The following is a 16820-nucleotide window of genomic DNA, read 5'->3' as shown; positions in this document are numbered from 1 at the left end:
GCACAACCTGCTGCCAGCCAGCACAACAAAGGTATGGGAGAACAGGGAGGAAACAGCTAAAATAGAATAAGACAGATATGAAATACAAGGATAAAAGTTACAGTGCAGTGACGCAGAGCTCAAGGACCACCTCATTGTGCATGTGGATCTTTGACTTCCGGACAGGCAGACCCCAGGTTGTGAGGGTGGGCGGACTCACACCTCTTCCACCCTCCTCCTCAACACCGGAGCACCCCAATGTTGTGTTTGGAGTCCCCAGCTGTACTTCTGTACACACATGACTGTGTAGCCACTTTTGACTGCAATACCACCATCAAGTTTGCTGACAACAGAGCTGTGGTGGGCCTGATTTCAGGTATCTCCTCAAACACTGAGGAATTTCCACTCCTGCATCATTGAGTGTGTCCTGACGTGGAACATCACTTCCTGCTACAAAAACGGCGCTGAAGAGGACCGCAAGGCCCTGCAAAGAGTGATAGGTTCGGGCTGAACGCACAATAGGCGGCGGTGACCTACTCTGCCTAAAGAATATTTACACCAGGCTTTACGAGAATAAGGCTAGGAGAATCATCAAAGATCCAAACCACCCGGGTGACAGCCTTATCTCCCTGTTGATCGGGTAGAAGGAAGCGGATACGCCAGGCCAGCATAGAGTCTTCGGAGGAGCGTCTACCCTCAGGCCAATAGGATCCTAAATGAGGACACTGCCAAAGACTGCCCCCACCCCCACATTCTGCTTTATGTTGAATCAAGCTGATGGGATTACATTTCCCTGGAATTGTACCTCTCAGCAGACTGCAGTGCAATGTTGATATTTGGATCCTGACCACTAGCTTTGTTGCATTTTATATCGCACAATGATTTGTGCTGTCCTGTCACTCTTGAGTTTTTTAATTTTTTTTTATTTTGCTGAACATTGATGCATTTTTCATAAACGCCCTGCTTATATATAGCCATGTAGTTACACACAGCAAGCTTAGTAGTTTGTTTCGTTTTAGGCCACAGAGCAGCTCCACTGTTATTGCATACAATCCTTTTGCTCAAAGAAATCTTGATAGTAGTTCAGTGCAGATGCATGAAGATACAGCAGAAATAAATCTGACTTTTCTTTTCAACATGCTGTTAATCAGCAGCTATTACATGTATTTTGTTGACTTTTGTATCCAGGTCCTGGGTAAGGTCCCCACTATCTCCATCAACAAGACGGACGGTTGCCATGTCTACCTGAGCAAAGACTCTCTGAGCTGCGAGATTGTCAGCGCCAAAAGTTCAGAGATGAACATCCTGGTACCCAACAAAGACGGAGAGTTTGTGAGTATCTTTTCAGGCGGGAAATTGGAAAATTTGATCAAAGGATGAGTCTGATCTTTAAATTTTTTTTGTCAACAAATCCCACGAAAAGACCAAAACCAACAATTAATTGATAGACTAACCATTATCTTTTTTTTTTTTTTTTTTCCCTAATGTAGCTTATTCCTCTGTGCCACTGAGCTCCGTTGTTGTTCAAAAACTGTTAAAAACACAAATGAGCCACATCGTTGCACTGGGTGACATGTTCCTTCATTACCATTAACATTGCACTGTAGCTTATTTTGACTTATTTTCAATCATGCTAATGTAAATACTATGTACAGGGCTCTAGAATGTGACCAATTTTGTCGCATATGCGACCAAATTTGTAAGGGTGCGACTAAGATTTTTCCTAGGCCTCTCCACGACCGAAGCCATGTCGTTTATATTGAAAAACACAGAAGTTATTGAATGGTCTGGAACTACGGTAACTTCAGTTCGTTGAGTAATAGCGTGTGAGACGGAGCCTGCTGGACCTGGGCGAGAGATGTGAACCATGGCCACATTATCATAGTTCATAAAAATGCAGCGCAGCCAGTGACGTATATGTGAAATCTGAAAGCATTGGAATACGTTGTTGGTTTTGGTGTTTTTATGAGTTTTGTTAACATTAAGAAAAACGTAGAATCTTTCCAGCTATATACTTTTTATGTAGTACAAGAATATTAAAATAGTAATTTAAACCTGACTTTTCTCTCCTCTCAGACGGAGATGCCTGTTCCTGAGCAGTTCAAGACCGTCTGGGACGGAAACAAGCTCATTACCACAGCAACGGAGATCGCCGGATAGACGGCAGCATGTGAAATGGCGGCCCCTCCTCGACACCATCCCCACCCCATTTTTTTTTTTTTTTTTTGTGTGCAAATGCCTTCCTGACTGATCAACCACCCCACCAGCTAACTCTCACACTGTAGACTGAGATTTGGACCTCATGTGTTATATCTTCCTTCCTTGTCAGCCAATCACAGCTTAAGCTGTTCCTTCCATCAGCCAATGAGAGGACTGCTCACTTTTATCTGGAGCAAAATCCTCCAGCCAATCAGCAGGGAGCGGCTTGTCATTCAAATTGGTTTTCTCTGTAAGCCAGTGAGCACTTTTCAAAAAACATTCAAGTTTTGCCAATAGCGGGGATGCTCTATGATATTTTGTATCTATCTGGATTATGCTAAGCAAAATTTAACATGTAGAATTTTAACTTGTGACCTGACTTCCATTATATGCAATTCACTGGTGAAGCACTAGTCAAAGGATAATGGCATCCGTATCACCTCCGCTGATGTTAATTATAATATCATTCATAGTGAATAAAGTCTCAGAGCACATAAATAGGACTTAAAATGTGTGTGCACACATCATGAAACTCTCCATCTAGATGATGTTGGAACAATTAAAATAGGAAAATTATCATTCCATGTGCTTTCCGTTAAACCCCACACATAGGACATTCCCGAGTAAAAAAAAAAAAAAAAAAAAACATTCCATATAAAGGAGGCATGTAAGAAAAAGTTTGCAATAAAGAGCACAAGAGATGTTGATATGAAGTGGAAGAGAGACTGAAGGAAATAATCAGTTAAATTCTCCACCTCCATCTCTTGATTGAAAATATCTGCTGTAATCATCTGTACAGGTATTAATTACAGAAAAGTCTTAAAATTTTAGCCTGACCATTGGCATCTCTCCACTCGCTCATGTCTGCACTCTTTGGTTATCTTCAGCTCTTGAAGTTCTAAAACTCTTTGCTGAATTTCCTTTATATTGTCTCCTTTTTACCTCTTTATTTTTTTGGGTCCAAAAATCTGAATTCTGCTCATTAGTACTGGAGACATCATTAAAACATGTTGCAATAAAATGTCTGTTTGTCTTTATTGGATTAAACATGTATTCTGTACAGAGGCAATTCAATGATTAGAATTTATTTAAAAAGAAATTGACCATCAAAACAACTCAGTGTTAGTAGACTTAAAACACAATGTAGATACTAAAATTAACCTCACAATATCAACATGCTACAAGTGATGAGTGTAAAAGGAATGAATTATGTGCTTTCTGCAACCCCTGCTCAGGTTAAGCTTTTACTTAACTTGCATTATATTGCTCTTAAAACAAAAGTTTGATATTATATTTACTCTGGGATGACTGCCTGGAAGTGTTTCAGTGTAAATAAGGCAGCAGGTTTGCATTGAACCACTCTCGGGTGAACTGCAGGTGGTCTCCCTTGGTTGCCAGAAAAGCCAGCTTTCCGGCTTTGTCCATCGCTGCCAGGCCCAGACGATCCTGCACGTGGACACAAAATTCAGTTTCACATACTCAGAAGCTTAACTGTCTAAAGGCAGTCGTTGGTAGGGTAGGATACTACACCACAATGTCTGAGAGATTGAGTTATCTTTTTAACTGTGAGAGTAAGGATGACACATACAACCAATTTGTCAACTTAAAAGGTGCAATATGTAATATTTACTGTATTAAATCCAAAAATGACCAAAATATGTCATCAGATTTTAAGGAAACATGCTAAGTTGAAATACTATCTTTTCTGGCAACAATGCTAATGCCAGTATTTTCTCCTTTGAATTTCCGTTCTGTGACGGAACGTCCGTTTGTGTTTTGGCCCGTGTGTTGGTATCAACTGCACATTTTGACAGCTGAGCCAGGTTGCCAAATATAGGCCTACCTGTAAAAACGCAAACCCAGCGCGCTACTGCCATGGAAGCAGCAAACGGGATCAACGGAAATAGGTTCTACCTAGTCTCCGTTGCCGACGGAAATTCCGCAGGATTTCACTCTTTTAGGCCGGATGTCCGTTACCTTCCGCTTTCTTTGTGTTGGAATTTTAAACTCCGGTGGATTTGTGAGAACTATATTTAACTGCTCCTCAGATCTCTGCCGGTTAAATCCAGACAGCTAGCTAGACTATCTGTCAAATCTGAGTTTTCTGTTGCACGACTAAAACTACTTTTAAACGTACACATGTTCCACAAAAACGAGTTCCTTCCTGAGGTTATTTTGCAGCGGTGCAGGATGCTTAGCCCCGCCTATGGCGATTGAGACAATTGAGACACAGTCGTGATCCCGACTGGTCCTGGCTAACACTGCCATGCTAACTGCTAACGGGAGAACCAGGCAAGCGGGCCGCGGCTGTTTACAACCACCTTGACAGACCTAAACCGCAAGTTTGACTTCCTCATGATGGAAACATGCAATTTAACTTAGGCAAATCAACTGTGTAGCCTGTTCAGCGACCGTAGCCGACCAACGGTGGGTAATTTTAAGTCAAGAAAGCATGTCTGTCAGTCGGGTAATGTCAGAGTGGACCATGAGTTTGCGGTGCGTTTAGCGATTGTTACCGAAATTTTAAGCCGAGAAAATTTGTCAGTCGGGTGGAGGAGAGGACGGCAACGTTGTGGTGTTTTTAGCGGTTCTTGCCGTAATTTTAAACCAAGTGTGTGTCAGTCGGGTGGAGAGGATGGCGAGGTATTGGTGTTTTAATGGACATATTACAATAGTTTTTTTAGGCGTGAAAGGACCTCCAAACCAACACAATTTAAGACCATTTTCTATCTAAATCCAAGACAATTTCTAAACTCTACAGTTCCATTTAGGGACCTTGTCTACGGACTCTACAATAAAGACACAAAATACCAGAGCCACAAGAGACATTATACAACAGTTTCTACAAGCTGCTCCCGTGAAGAGAAAACTGAACCTTGTGTAAAATAGGTGGTTGCTCCTTTAACTGTGGCTAAGACTGATGGGAGCTATACACTGATAAAAATAACAGTTTTATCTTGTTCTAATATGACTGCCCGCAAAGTAGAAGGTACCCATTTTACTTATAGTAATAAATGTTGGTTTCAGACCTCTGAGTCACACCGTTCAGCAATTCAAATACAATTAATGAATGGATAAAGAGAAAAGAATATGGACAGAAAGCCCTGGTATCATGCTTCAGATTTTCTGGTTAAACAAACAATCCTCACACTATCAATTGTATTTCCTCATGAGACAATAAACACAGTTTCTGTACCTCTTTGTAAAGAACGCTCTCCTGTAGAGTTTCAGTCTCTTTGGCCTGGCCCATTTTTAGGAAGCCGAACCACTACAGCAAAAATCAGGACAAGACGGTTTGTGAGGTGGCTTTATTATATTCAATGAAAAAGATATATATTCTATAGAGTGTGTGTTCGTTACCTCTGTATCGACAGGATCAACTACAGTGTCCTGCAGGAACTTCACCATGACAAACTTCTCCAGTAACTGAAGATTCTTCTTATACGTCTCATTTACAGCCTTTGAAGCAAACAATAATTAGACAATACAAAACATATTGAGAAAGCCGATTATGTCCAACTGGATTCAAACTATAGAAATACAAATACAAATGAGCAGAAACCTTTAGTGTTTGTCCATCTTATAAAGCTATATGTATGTCTATATATAAAAATATATACAAAATTTAAACCATAGTACTCAAAAAACGATTTTAATTTGACTAAAAATTACATTTTTGTTTGGTAACAATGCAGTTACAAATTGTGTTAATCAATTAATAAATTCTGATTAAATTCTTAATAAATGAGTCATTCAAAGTAATTTTTCACAACCTGGCAACCCAAACATTTTTCTTATTAATGGCTTAGAACTGATCTGTGAAAAACTACTTTTTTAACCATTAAATATCTATCAGCTCTTTCTAAAGGGTGACTTATCATGTGAGATACAGTTAAAAGCCAGTTAGTGGACCTTAACATGCGCTTATTTTGTCAAACTACTTCTTTCAAGAACAGACTTATTATTTTACCACAATAACAAAAGCTATCACACTGGTCTCCCAATGTCTGAACTAATTACACAGAATTTTGCATCAATGCAAGCTTTGCATTTGCTCTCAAATCCCAGGTCTGGTCTGCATACTGACCCTCTCCTGATTGATGTCGGCCAGGAAGAGGCTGTGCTTCTTGTACAGGTCGTCATTAAAGGGGTCGTGCCAGTACTGGGCCTGCACCAGGCTGATAACCACAAACACAACGTCCAGTCAGTGCTACGGAACAACAGTCTGTACAGTGGTGACGAAAGCCACACAATATCAAGGCTGTTAAACACATCAGCATCACTGAGAGCTAAACAATCATTAAACAACGTACTGTTTTTGAACCAGGTCGGTGTAAGCTCCGCTGTTCAGAGCTTTGCGTATCATGTCACAGATGTGGGAGCTCTCTCCAGGACACCTGGGAAGCCCGTACACTCCTGAGGATTGAAAAACACACAGTATCTTGTATCTTCAAAACAGTTTGTGATAATGAGAATAGTCACACAATTTCCATCTGCTGAGTAAGATCATAAAAAATCTAATTTAACGGTATCTAAAAGAGGAAACACATTTGGTCAGAGCTGCAAATACAAAAAGCAATACAATAAAGTAATTTCAAAACGATCAACAACAGCATTACTAACAGATGAGAGCATCTGCTGCTGAACATAATACAAATCAGAGCTGACTCTAGAGAAACTGTGGGATATTACAGGTATTATAGCAAGAATATGTATGATGATGACCATCTGTATTCAAAATGGCAAAAAGCAAACAGCATGCATGTTGTTCTTCAATCCTTCAGTGCAGATTATTAATACCCAGCACCTGGAAAGAATGTGAATAATGAGTCAGGTGTTATGCAATTTTTTTCTTATTGCCAACAAATCCCTTGAAAAGACCAGAACCATATATGCAATCTTTCAATATTTTACGGCAATACTTTTTTCTTTCCTACTGAGGATGTAAATATTTAGTAGTCACAAATATAAAGTTTAATTTAAAAAAAAAGGGCAAAATAATTTTCCTAAACAGCTGTGCATGTTACTTAAACAAGAGTAAAAAAAATACATTTGTAAGGGACTATTTTCAGATGCTGATTAATAAACATTTGGTTCTCTAGTGAGACGTATGTGGGATTAAAAATAAACTACAGTGCCCATGTTCATAGTAATGAAGGAACATGTCATTCAGTGCAACAGTGTGGCTCAATGATGAGTTTGTAATAGAGTAATAGAGCCCTGTGGCACAGTTGAATAGCATATAGCAGGCTTGGATGCAAAGAAAATACTTGTTGGTCAATCAATTCATTCTTGGTTTTGGTCTTTTCATGTGATTTATTAACGATAAGTAAAATATAGAATAACACCAGACTTATCCTTTAAGGATGTGCTTCTTAGAGACTGTCTAATATACTGAAGTATAATAATAATAGTTTGGGGATTTTAGTATCACAAACTGAGTCTAGAATTGTGCATTTATTAACTCTGAATGATTAGTATAGCAACATATGAAACAGAAAGGTGTTTCAGTGCTGCTTTGCCAAGGGAAGTGAGCTAAACTTGTGTTTTGGATTTTCATAATGATGTTACCTTGGTGCTGGCCCCCGACGGAAATCAAGGTTTTCATTGGTGGAGAGGGACAGCGCTGAGCCACAGCTCTCCTGTGAAAAGAGGAACCAGGAGGAATCAATGCAAGCTTCCTCATCCATGTCAGGAGACAAATAGTTTTTAACAAAAAACATGCTCAAACAGAGGCTGCAACCTGAGAACGAAGCTCAGAGTTGAAATCACACTATTCTCAAAGATATTTGTATTTTAAGTATTTCATTCACTCCAGGAGAATCGGGCAAGAAGGGAAACTACACAAACAGAATTTGTCCAATTTCTACCATATTCACATTAAAAAAAAGCATACAGTGTCCAGAACAATAGTTACATACAGAAACTGTCCCCCCTGGGAGAAGCCCATAGCATTGTATCCTCCCTTCAACTTTGGGTCCTGAGCCAGCTGACCGCAAACCATGGACACCTGCTCATTCACATCCATGAAAAACCCATTTTCTGTGTCCTGCAGGAAGAGAAACATGAAAAGTTTAAAGCATGACAGGCAGATTAAAAAGAAGAAAACGAGCACCGTCCAAGAGGAGAAGAGCAGATAGATAAAGTCACGTAGTTACGATGGATCAAAGCTGAGTCATGCTGGTTTGCTATGATTATAAAGACTGAAAAATGACAGTGAGGTTGTAAAAGAGCTACTTTTCTGATGTAACTTGTGCCACTAGCACTGCAAATTTTACATAATAGTAATCCTAACACTCGCTGTATGCCTGTTTGGTATGCCATGTGTTGTGTTTTGAGGAAAAGAGGACCTGTTTTTCTGTTGAAGGCAAATAATTAATCAATGTACCTTGACACAAATTAAATAAAGTCTCAGTAAAATATAACTGATATTTTTGGTAAAGTTTAGAGTTACTGAACTTAAAGTAGCTACCTTTTTTTTGCAAAAGAAACATTAAGATACATAAATATAAATTAGAGCTTTGCCATTTTACATTACAAAATAAATATGCAGAACAGAAAAATAATAGAAAAAGTCAAAAGAAGAGTCCTATTAAAAGAAATGATTGCAATAATAAAAACTGGCTAAAAACATTTTTTTTGGGATATAAAGGTGGTATTTATTTATTCTCAAAATGAACACTGTGTTGTTGATGTTGTTGAAGCTGCGGCTGCATTTGTGTTAAAAAGCATAATAAAAATAAAAAAAGATCATATTTTCTCTAGCACTTAATCATTTTGGAATCAACACACAACTAGAGACTAAGTTAACAGTTTCCAGTTTTAAGTGTAGAATTACCTGAATGACGTTCTTTCCAATCATCAGCGAGAGCACGTAAATGCCAGAGATCTCCTCCTCAATCATCTTCTTTATCGCCCCCATGCTGAGCGGGTTACAACAGCTGTCCCCTGGTGGACACGTAAACATACTTTATCATTTAAACTATTTAGCTAAACTTGACTCAGTTTACAATGATAATAGTGTATATTAAACCAACAAGTATTGTCTGTGTAGGAAAAACCTTATTATATCTTATTCATCTCTGCCAAAGAGCGCCATTGATGTCCAAAAATACACTAAAAATATAAAATGAGCCGCACTGTTGCACTGGATGACATGTTCTTTCATTACCATGACTGTGGGCACCATTGTTTAATTTGAGTCCAATATATATCTCGTTTCACTATAGTCAAGAGAGCAACTAAGTATTACTCTGCCGCTAAAACTAGTCCCTGAGAAACGCAATATTTATTACTGTTTGAGTAATGTTTAAATTGAGTAATTGTTTGTTTTTTCTTCAGTTAAGAAAATGTATAGAGCAACGCCAGCCTTATTGTCTCCTTTTATCAAAGGATTACTTGCATAAACACTAGTTCTTTTTTCAGAAATATTCTGCCTTACATTAACATCCGTTAAACATATAAAACAGACAGCTGATCAGTCCATATCACAATCTACTGCTGTTAAAACATGGAGAGGCTTCAGTGGAGCCACAACAGCTTATGTAACTTCACCTCAGAGGCACCTGAGCCATTGTTGTTAAAGAAGAAGAAAACAGGCTTATGTTTTTTTTGTATTTCCCCAACCAGCATGCAACTAAAATGAGCAACTTTCCAGTTAGATGTGAAACTCTGAGGCTGCATACACGCCACACCTCTCTAACATTACAGGTCTGGTAAGGTTTGTGTTTCAGTGCAAATGCCCAAGTTAATAAGAAGTAGTGGGTTTATTTTTCTTGCTTTCACTTTCACTAAAATGTATTAACATGGGTGGATGTGTAATGTCTTATCATGATCTCCCGCAGTATACCTTTCGGTTCTGAAATGAGGACGAGAAACACCTCACAACCTTATACAGTCTATGATCACAACGTTAAAAGTCTTTGAAATAAGATAAGGGTTTTTCTTTCTTCAGTTTCTTATCTCCTTTATAGCCTTACGATTTTAACACAAAAGGAGGCACTTAAATATGTGCAGCGTATAGTGCAGAAAACTTGCTGTTGTTAACTTAACATCTTAAACCCCAATGACTTTTTGCAGTGGATCCATCATGCAAACCGTAGCTGTGAAGCCAGACTCTCATCTTTAGTAGAGATTCAAAACTTTCCAAGGATACTAAATATGTTAGTCCTTTTGTATTTGTACACTATTTCACTCCATTTAAACATCATGTAGCTTAAATAAAGAGCTGGATGAAGCTGATGCAGAATATATACTGTAAGTGAAACTGTCAGATACAGTTGAATATTCAACCTTAAAGCTATGTAACAGGAAATACAAAGGGGAGACCATATGAAGAGTTAAATAAATAATTCTAGGAACAAATTATTCCTCAAAATCTTCAATCAGACAACTCAATAAATGGTTTCATCCTTTCAGTACAAGAATGGGCAGCACAGTGACTCACCCATCCCATGCCACAGCACCAGTGGTACGGTCTCATTGTTGGCGTTATAAACTGGGCTGCCAGCAACCAGCAGCAGTGGACCAGCCAGCAGCAAACACAGGAGGACTGCTGTCATCCTGGACCCTGAAACAAACACATAAGGGGTCCGTGGACATTTTGATTTGAAAAATACATAATTATCTTTTCCCTTCTTCACTTTTTACTACTGCATTAAGACATAACTCTGCAAGACAACCAGAGCAGTGACAAATTAACTTAACCCCATACCTGTTTTTAATAACTATGGCTTATGAGCCATTGTCTGCACTGCTCATTAAAATAACTAAACTGGATTTAATAAAATCCAATGTCACATTAAAAACACTTCCTCTACTGTTCAATGTAATCATTAATACAGATCGTTGTGATTAAAATATCCTCTTAAATCTCTCCTTCGATCTCAGCACAGACTTGTGTGTAACTTGTCTGCAATATTATGTTTTGCTGTTTTTAGTTGAATGCTTCATACTTTTCATTGAGCATTCTTTTTTTTTTTTTTTTAAATGGTTTGTTGTGTAGCTGTTATATATAGCGTTTTTGTCAAACTTCTCACTTATTTTTCTGCTTTTGTCTTAATTATATACATAAATATAAAGTTTAATGGAAAAATACAGTAAAAAATAGTAGGTGCTGCTGCTGTTACATCTAAAAGTCTTGTGAAAAACAGAAACTAAGCTGACTGCATTACCTGCTATCTACAACGCTTTAAAATCTATTAGAACTGCACAGAGAGTCTCAGATATATCAGGAAATCAACAAGACAGTGACTAGAAATAGTACCAAGATAAAGATACTTTCAATGAGTCAATGAATCCTGGGGGAAGTTAGCTCGAACTAAATACATATTTAAACATGCAGTAGCGCGTTTATGCTATGAAGGTTATAATCAACATAACATTTAAAAAAAACATATAGTCTAAATCCAATAAGCCTAATTAATGTTCCAAAACAGCATAAATGCCCAAACACATTACTCACCGTTTATCTTCTTCCTGCTTCTGTTGTTGGACCGTTTGTCAAGTGACTATGTTTAGAGCGAACAGCCAATCAGATCCAAGGGGCGTGGCTAACACTGAAGGGGGCGGAAATGTCTAACTTGTGACCTAGCTTCTTTTGTTTTCAGTAATCCTGTCCGATTAGTTTAAATTAATCAAATCTGTGCCGATATTATGGTTGTTTAACTTCTTGGTAAATTATCTTAAACCCCGCGTGGATACGTGAAGGTCTGAAGTGGCATTTTAACATATAAACACCGCGCTTACAGCTGCTAGCTAATTAGCTCGCCATGCTAGCTCATTGTGACTATCAACAACAAATGCCTGTACGGATTATTTAGCTAGCCAGTTAAATAAATAGAGAGAGAGAGCAGATCGCCGGGGTAGTTAAGTACAGGATGTCTATGTATGAGGAACCCTCGTTAACGGGAAGTTACGATGTTGTGGGGTCGTTTCCCAAAAGTTTTGGCTACGGGGTGGAAGAGCCAGACATGGATGAGGAGAGGTCCACATCTGCGGACAAACCGAGGATACTGCTGATGGGACTGAGGCGGAGTGGCAAGTCATCTATTCAGAAGGTAATTTACCCAAACCGTCTCTGCCTACACACCACCACCACCACCACAAAGCTCTTCTTCTTTGAGTTTTAACGGCAGCTTGCATCCTTAATATTGCACCACTGCCATCTTCTGGTGTTCGGTAACTCCTCCAATGTTAGTTTCCTCAACAGTCCTGTTCTCATTAGGTAGCTGACCAAGCATCTTCTGCCGTGTCCACTTTCACCATACCCCAGTATGTTATTTACTCCTGCTCCTGTTATCCCTATTCGTTTCACTTCTTCCATGTGTCCTTTCTCTGTGATACATACAGTATTTCCTGCAACTAACACATGATCTACAGTTTCTGGTATCTCACAATGATCACAAAAAACAGTGGGATGCTTTCCTATAATGTAATGTGTGCTGTTTAGGTTGCTGTGTCCAATTAAATTACTTGCTCTTTTGTTAACATACCTACTCCTTTTTGGATTGAGTGTAAATGTCTCCCTTTTATTGGATTATCATTATCCCAACACAGTTGCCAATGTTGAGTTACTTTTCCCCTCTGATTTTGACCATTTAATATTGAATTCATCACCACAAAGTTTTCTGAAAACACACCAATTTATTACAAGACTGGGAAATACAGTGCCAAGTAGTAATCCCTTCTCATAATTTAGTTTAGAAAATATGGTGTAGGCCTAATATTCTTCAAAGTCACAATAATGGAAAAGCTACATCTGCCTGAAATAGTAAAATAAAAACAATTGCATGTTTTGGTGTATTTATTGAATGATATGCTTGAACATTCAAAGTCAGATTAGAAAAAGAAGGTAAACCCTTGGTTTTAATAACTAGTACAACCTTATTTTACAGAGTAGTGACCTCAACCAAATGTTTCCTACTATGAAAGCACATGTGAATGAGGGATGGTTCACATCAGCTTGTGAAGAGATGAGTGTCAATAACCAATATTTGTCATGTGTTTTGTACAGAACAAGGCACAACTAATCGCTAACTACAATTTCAACTCATTGATGGGAAGATCTGACTTGTAGTAGCCTTTTAAAGGTTATTTGTGAAAGGGTTCACATACTATTTTCTATTTGGATTTTTAATATTGAGGTTACTTAATAACTTTGCCAATTCAGAAAACAATGTTATTAGTTTACCCAGAATGTATTTGTTGATTACAGTGACTTTAATGAAGATCAGACAAAATTGTATGGATGAATTATGCATACATGTATAATCAAATATTTAAATTAGTAAATATAAATAAAATACAAATGAATGTTTATGTAAAAAAAAAAAAAAGACGACTTGAATATATCATTATCAGATACATTTGTTTTTTATTCTCTAATGCAACATCTGCATTGGCCTAAAAAAATCTTGTAGTGGGGGGAACTTGCGGGAGCGGCGAGCTGGCGACATATGTTTTCTTTGAGCTCCTATTGTGACATATGATTCTCTGGAAAATTGGTGAGAAATAGTCTGTACAATATACGACACTGTCTATCCTTTTAAACATTTATTCAGATAAGGAAAAACTCCCTTCAAAGACATCCTTTAACAGGAAACAAATGGGAGAAACTTCGGTAAACAAAGGATGGACAGACATGAAATTGGTGTTATATATATATATATATACAGAGTAGACATAAGTAGCAGTAGATTAATAGTGACAGTATGACAATATGAAGTTAATAGAGTACAAAACATATAATATAAAGGGTAATAATAAGTTACAAGGTTTTAGGCTAAATGTAGACTAAGAGAACCAAGACTGTGAATCAGAGAAGACATTGAAAGCAACAGTGTTGGACAGAGACAATAAACCTTCTGCGCCTCTGACCAGGTTGTATTCCACAAGATGTCACCCAATGAGACGCTGTTCCTCGAGAGCACCAACAAAATCTACAAGGACGACATCTCCAGCACCTCCTTTGTCAACTTCCAGATCTGGGACTTTCCTGGCCAGGTGGACTTCTTCGACCCCACGTTTGACAGCGAGATGATCTTCAAGGGAACAGGCGCTTTGATCTTTGTCATCGATGCTCAGGTAGGATGACATTAGTTTAAACTGAAGAAGAACATTGTGGGGTTTGAAAGGCTTCCTGTGTGAGATGAATGAACGTGTCACCTTTTCTTGTTGTTAGGATGACTACGTCGAGGCTCTCGGGCGGTTACATCTCACCGTATCCAAGGCCTACAAAGTGAATCCAGACATCAACTTTGAGGTATTCATCCATAAAGTAGACGGTCTGTCAGACGACCACAAAATAGAAACACAAAGGGACATTCATCAGAGGGCCAACGATGATCTGGCAGATGCCAGCCTGGAGAAACTTCACCTCAGGTGAGTGTTTGACACGTCTGCACAGGTTAGATATTTTAGCTGCAAGACTTAGCTGCAGATCACCCCTAGAAAGTGTTAACTTTTATGATTGTAGTCTAACAGGATGGAAGTTGTATGTGCTCCACTAAAATACCAGAGAGATGATGATTTCCAGTTTGTTGATTGTTGACTTCTGAACGCTATTTGGCATATATCAGCGTGTGAAATTACCTAATGTACCTTAACGCTGCACGTATCAATGTTGTTTATATTAACAATTGTTTGTAGAAACTGTGTGGTAGATGTTGCTCATCGTGACAAACCAAGAGAATGATCACCAAACTCGGCTGTTTCCCTTTCTTATGTGTGAATAGGCAACTGTTTGCAAACATGTTCGCAGTACCAACTTTATAAGTTTATATGTCAATGTTGTTTCTTAGCTTGTCCTTTTTCCCTCAAGTGGTCAAAGAAATTGTTAATGCGGCTTTAAAATTAACCCCATTATATAACTCATACATCTAAAAAATGGCGCTATTTCTGGAGTTGTTTATTCGATCTTTTTGTAGGAAGTTTATTGGTAAGGTCAGACATTGAGTTTTTAATTCAATCACTGTGTAGTTTATATCCACGACGTTCCACTACAGGTGCCGCTGGAAATTCCACCGGATGTCTTTCATTTCGGCCGGATGTCCGTTACCTTCCTCTTTCTTTGTGTTGGCATTCTAAACTCCGGTGGATTTATGAGGACTGTGGTTAACTGCTCCTCAGATCTCTGCAGGGTAAATCCAGACAGCTAGCTAGACTATCTGTCCAATCTGAGTTTTCTGCTGCACGACTAAAACAACTTTTGAACGTACACATGTTCCTTCCTGAGGCTATTTTGCAGAGGCGCCGTTGCTCCGTGTGGCGCATAGCGGCGCCCAAGACGATGATTGGTTTAAAGAAATGCCAAAAAACCAGAGCATGTTTCTCTCCCATCCCGGAGTGCTGTGTGGACTCGCCAAACCCTCCCCCGCAGCGCTGTGGAGGAAGGTCTGGCAATGCGAGACTAATAGGACAGTTGGATTGGTTTATTCTTTCGTCCTCACAGTGAGAAGACCTCATTAGTTATGTAGCGTTCAAGCCGAGACTTGTTTGGTGACATTTTTACTTCCCTCTACTTTTCCTCCCCAGCTTCTACCTAACCAGTATCTACGACCACTCCATATTTGAGGCCTTCAGTAAAGTCGTCCAGAAGCTCATTCCTCAGTTACCGACGTTGGAGAATCTTTTGAACATTTTCATATCTGTACGTTCACTTTTGTTACGTTTTAATTGTGTGTCCTATTTGTACCGTCTCTTATTAACATCCTTCATGTTTTACAGCATTCTGGGATCGAGAAAGCTTTCCTGTTTGATGTTGTTAGCAAGATTTACATCGCCACAGACAGCTCTCCTGTGGACATGCAGTCCTACGAACTCTGCTGTGATATGATCGATGTTGTCATTGATGTCTCTTGCATTTACGGGTGAGGAGAATTACATTTATTCTAAGTGTTGGCAATAAACGTATCCTTTGGTTTAAAAGTTTAAAGGTGACTTTCTTTCATTCTCGTTCTTGACAGGCTAATGGAGGATGGCAGTAGCTCTGCCTATGACAAGGAGTCTTTGGCTATCATCAAGCTCAACAACACTACAGTGCTTTATTTGAAAGAGGTTACAAAGTTCCTCGCTCTCGTCTGCATCCTCAGAGAAGAGAGCTTTGAGAGGAAAGGTGAGTAGTTTTAGCTTTTATAAACAGTTAAATTGGCATTAGACAGTGGTTTTATTATACAGGACGTCCTAAATGTGAGATGGAAGTGTGAAGCTGCCAACTTGAACGTGTCAGAAAGACAGTGTGTACAGTGTTGTAGTATAAGAATCCAATCAAACGACTATTTTCTTCAGAACTTTAAAATGAAATGCTTTAAAGGATTCATTTGTTCTCTTTGCAGGTTTGATAGAGTACAACTTTCATTGTTTTCGAAAAGCCATCCACGAAGTGTTTGAAGTTGGCACCTCGCCTCAAGACGTCAGCTCGTCCAGCAGAAACAACCTCACAGGCTTAAAGTACGCCGCCCTGAACGGAACTGCTGTTTAAAGCGCAGAGGATGTGTGTAATTCTTTGCTTTACCTGAAGTTCAGCAAGGCCGCACAATGTGGGGGAATGATACGAAAGCACACGTCTCCTGTCAAAAGCACATTGTTGCCTTACTGTATGAATGTGAAGTTAGAGAAGCTGAGCTGCCAGCTGATGAACTGAA

The 16820-nt window shown here is 38.9% G+C and overlaps 3 protein-coding genes across 5 annotated transcripts in view; 2 read left to right on the top strand and 1 right to left on the bottom strand.

Annotated features, from left to right (window-relative positions):
- Window positions 1-3199, top strand: part of cap1 (CAP, adenylate cyclase-associated protein 1 (yeast)) — a 15077-nt gene extending 11878 nt beyond the window's left edge. For all 3 annotated transcript variants that reach the window (XM_028596747.1, XM_028596750.1, XM_028596748.1), the window contains 2 exons: window positions 1168-1311; window positions 2056-3199. In XM_028596747.1, coding sequence (XP_028452548.1) covers window positions 1168-1311; window positions 2056-2139 — 228 coding nt within the window. In that variant the 3' untranslated portion in view covers window positions 2140-3199. The remainder of the gene's footprint in view (window positions 1-1167; window positions 1312-2055) is intronic.
- On the bottom strand, window positions 3195-12306 carry ppt1 (palmitoyl-protein thioesterase 1 (ceroid-lipofuscinosis, neuronal 1, infantile)). Its single transcript, XM_028596752.1, has 10 exons — window positions 11642-12306; window positions 10625-10747; window positions 9017-9126; window positions 8100-8227; window positions 7750-7820; window positions 6492-6594; window positions 6266-6356; window positions 5539-5637; window positions 5375-5446; window positions 3195-3624 (listed from the first exon to the last, which is right to left on the bottom strand). The coding sequence occupies exons 2-10, from the start codon at window positions 10737-10739 to the stop codon at window positions 3502-3504; spliced, it is 912 nt and encodes a 303-aa protein (XP_028452553.1). The 5' UTR covers window positions 10740-10747; window positions 11642-12306; the 3' UTR covers window positions 3195-3501.
- Window positions 11665-16820, top strand: rragcb (Ras-related GTP binding Cb). The gene is made up of 7 exons (XM_028596751.1): window positions 11665-12236; window positions 14059-14262; window positions 14360-14559; window positions 15712-15826; window positions 15904-16046; window positions 16143-16291; window positions 16512-16820. Exons 1-7 carry the CDS (start codon window positions 12057-12059, stop codon window positions 16655-16657), a joined length of 1137 nt encoding a protein of 378 aa, XP_028452552.1. The 5' UTR covers window positions 11665-12056; the 3' UTR covers window positions 16658-16820.

This window comes from Perca flavescens, chromosome 14 (assembly GCF_004354835.1).
Source record: "Perca flavescens isolate YP-PL-M2 chromosome 14, PFLA_1.0, whole genome shotgun sequence".
In the NCBI taxonomy this organism is placed as follows: Eukaryota; Metazoa; Chordata; class Actinopteri; order Perciformes; family Percidae; genus Perca; species Perca flavescens.
This window is presented reverse-complemented; position numbering and strand designations above follow the sequence as displayed.

What these genes read in the sequence shown, in the direction of transcription:
- rragcb (XM_028596751.1), top strand. Translation starts at nt 12,057, where the DNA reads ATGTCTATGTATGAGGAACCCTCGTTAACGGGAAGTTACGATGTTGTG. An exon ending in CTGGAGAAACTTCACCTCAG is followed by an intron (nt 14,560 to 15,711) that starts GTGAGTGTTTGA and finishes TTTCCTCCCCAG; the next exon opens with CTTCTACCTAACCAGTATCT. An exon ending in TTTTGAACATTTTCATATCT is followed by an intron (nt 15,827 to 15,903) that starts GTACGTTCACTT and finishes CATGTTTTACAG; the next exon opens with CATTCTGGGATCGAGAAAGC.
- ppt1 (XM_028596752.1), bottom strand. Translation starts at nt 10,739, where the DNA reads ATGACAGCAGTCCTCCTGTGTTTGCTGCTGGCTGGTCCACTGCTGCTG. An exon ending in CGTCGGGGGCCAGCACCAAG is followed by an intron (nt 6,595 to 7,749) that starts GTAACATCATTA and finishes TTCAATCCTCAG; the next exon opens with GAGTGTACGGGCTTCCCAGG. An exon ending in TTGATCCTGTCGATACAGAG is followed by an intron (nt 5,447 to 5,538) that starts GTAACGAACACA and finishes TTTTTGCTGTAG; the next exon opens with TGGTTCGGCTTCCTAAAAAT.